Genomic DNA, 3011 nt, shown 5'->3' with positions numbered 1-3011 from the left:
AAAAAAAAAAATATATATATATATATATATATATATATATCATAACAATAATTCATATGATGAAATTCTATGCTACTAATAAAAGTTTTCTTATAGAAAAACTTTAGATATTATTAAAAGATCAGGATCATATGTATGGTTCCAATTTTATAAAAATACATATATGTGTGTATCTGTTTCCATAGAAAAATACTGGAAGGTTGTATTTTTAAAATGTTTATTACAGAAGGTAAAATTGTTTTTTTAATTTTTTCATTTTTCTCCTTTGTCTTGAATATTGCCTGTATTTTTCATATTTAAATTATGAATATTTGTTTAGTTTATAACTAGAAAAATAACCTATTCTACTTGTAGATCAGGCTTGTTAGAGGACGTGGCATTTGAGACATAGTGCTGCCTGGCTTGTGGGATCTTAGTTCCCTGACTAGGGATTGAACCTGGGCCCTCAGCAGTGAAAGCATGAAGTCCTAACCACTGGACCACCAGGGAATTTCCGACATAGTCTTTTAAATACCTAAGCTTTTGAACAGTAGAGATAGGGAAAGGAACCAAAGTAAACAGAGGCAGGAAAGGTACATGGGCAAATAATCTGAGGTATATAGTAGGCATTGAAATGTCTTCTGAGTCCAGTCTGAGGGTCTTGGATGCTAGTTGGGCCTTGTTATGCTCTATAAAATCTGGTTACTCTCTGTAATCTCAATCAAATATTCATTTGTATAAATAGTTTAGTATATATCAGACATGACTTTTCAGTGCATTTGTGTGAACGTTCCTAATATTAGTTAAATGTCAATTTTTATAATGGTGTAAACAGTTTGAATTATCACAATAGATACATACTTACATAACAACATTTGCATAGTTCATTTATTACCAATTAATGAATTTTTCATCCTCTCAATTATAGTGATTTGCAAGGAGTGAGAACAAATGCCAAAAAAGATGGAAGTGACTGGATTCTCAATGGAAGCAAGGTGTGTAAAGATGGGCTTCCATAGCCCTCCTCCCCGGAGTCATGCTGTGGGTAACAATGCCTCAAAGACTACTCATCATTGAGTCTCTCAGATCTAGGGACTCACACAGGAATTGAGTTTACTTGAGTTGGCACAGGAATTGAACTGCTTTGTTTTGGAGACAATAAGAATAGTACAACATTTCTATTACGTAAGATCTATTCCTCTTCTATGTTCCTTTTGCATGCCCCCTCAATAATATGGAAAACGTTTTAGCTTCCAAACAGCCGTTATCAAACCAGAAAAGGAAAAGGTGAGGTTCACATTGTCCAAATAGGGGAAAAACAATAGTTAATAGTTAATGAATTTGATGTTGATAAGAAGTGGAGGAAAAGACTTATAAATAAATATCAAGAAGAGTTTCAAAAGATTTTAGGAAAGATATTTCTGATGGCATTTGGGAGCCCTTCAACCTTTCTGAGCCTCACATCAACCCACTGATAAGTTTGGAGAGCACCTCTGATTAAGGTTACAGACAGGCTCAGAAGTAATTATATCCTTCAGAATCTAATATCACTGATGGCAGAGGTTTTCGTTTACCTAAAACTGTGTTTAGTATACACTCAGTAACTATTTGTTGTTGACTGAATATTAAGTGAAGAAAAGATATTCATTGTCTACACTAAGGAAATCTTGCTAAAAATGTTTCAAAGCCTGGTGAAGAACTAATTTTTGTTTTTTATCCTTCAACGTTTAAAAAAAGTTTCTTATTAGTTTTAGACTAATACCTTTGCATTTGCAAAATCACAAGCTTGAATGTTGTGACACTTAAATTGCTATGAAATTTTCTAAACACTTTCCGTACTTACATTGCTAAGGACTAATAACAGTTTTTGGACTGACAAACTGTTCATCAGTCTGATGAATATGTTTTGAGTAGCCCAGTTCTAAAGACCATTCCATTATCTAGTTTCATAGTTATTAAACAGAAAAACAGTGTCTGTGGTGCAAATAAATTTGGAAAACATGCTCTACTTCTCACTTTCTGAGAGGCTGATATGCATCATGAACTTCTAAGAGTTGGATATAGTATGTCTTTTGCCCTAGGAAATTCTCTTTTTATAGACTATCTTGAGTTACTGTTGTTTTTCAAATATACTTTATGAAATATTCATCTACATTATTCATACTAAGGATTATAATAAAGCACTAACTGTGATATATAGTCAATTAACTCTTTGCACACAGAAGGCTTGTTTTGACAGAAGACTGGGGTATTTGGTCAAAAGTGAAATGGGAACCACGCTCTTCTATGACTCCAGCTTTCTAAGCAGGCCCAGTCTGCTCAATTAGACTCTTCGGTGGGAACCACCCAGGAAGGTACCTTTGATTTTCAAAAATTCTATTAGGAAAAACAAAAACTTTAGAGGAAGCAAAAGTAAAAGAATGAGTAAGTAAATATACTACATCAATAAGATGATCTAATATGCACCCATTAAAGCATCAACACAAAATTTTTAGTGGTATAGGAAAATAATTATATTAAGTGAAAAGATTATGCTAACATTTAAGTGAAGTATGCATATAAAATGTAAATATAGAATAATTTCAGCTATATTAAGAGAAATAAAGACCAGAAAGGAAGTTCACAATGATATTTATATGATGGACTCATGGAAGATTTTTTTTTCCCTTTTTCTTTATAACACTTTTTCTTTCTGTACTATCTACACAACATCTACAAAGAGCATATGGCATAGGCATTCAATACCAAAAAATAAAATAAAAATAAAAAAAATAATGACCTCACTAGGGTTAATCTCAGCCCTATTCAAAGTTTTGACTGTCATAATTAGGAAAGAAATCAAGAAAGCCCTTTCTTTTTTTTTTTTTTGCGCTACGCGGGCCTCTCACTGTTGTGGTCCCTCCCGCTGCAGAGCACAGGCTCCAGACGCGCAGGCGCAGCGGCCATGGCTCACGGGCCCAGCCGCTCCGCGGCATGTGGGATCTTCCCGGACCGGGGCCCGAACCCGCGCCCCCTGCATCGGCAGGCGGACT

General features: G+C 34.6%; 1 protein-coding gene across 1 annotated transcript in view; it reads left to right on the top strand.

The window, feature by feature from the left end:
• ACADL (acyl-CoA dehydrogenase long chain) overlaps window positions 1-3011 on the top strand; it is a 41202-nt gene that overhangs the window by 16668 nt on the left and 21523 nt on the right. The window contains exon 5 of the mRNA XM_007120495.4: window positions 908-974. Coding sequence (XP_007120557.2) covers window positions 908-974 — 67 coding nt within the window. The remainder of the gene's footprint in view (window positions 1-907; window positions 975-3011) is intronic.

Source organism: Physeter macrocephalus, chromosome 2 (assembly GCF_002837175.3).
Source record: "Physeter macrocephalus isolate SW-GA chromosome 2, ASM283717v5, whole genome shotgun sequence".
In the NCBI taxonomy this organism is placed as follows: domain Eukaryota; kingdom Metazoa; phylum Chordata; class Mammalia; order Artiodactyla; family Physeteridae; genus Physeter; species Physeter macrocephalus.
Note: the sequence above shows the minus strand (reverse complement) of the source record. Positions and strands in the feature narration are given on the sequence as shown.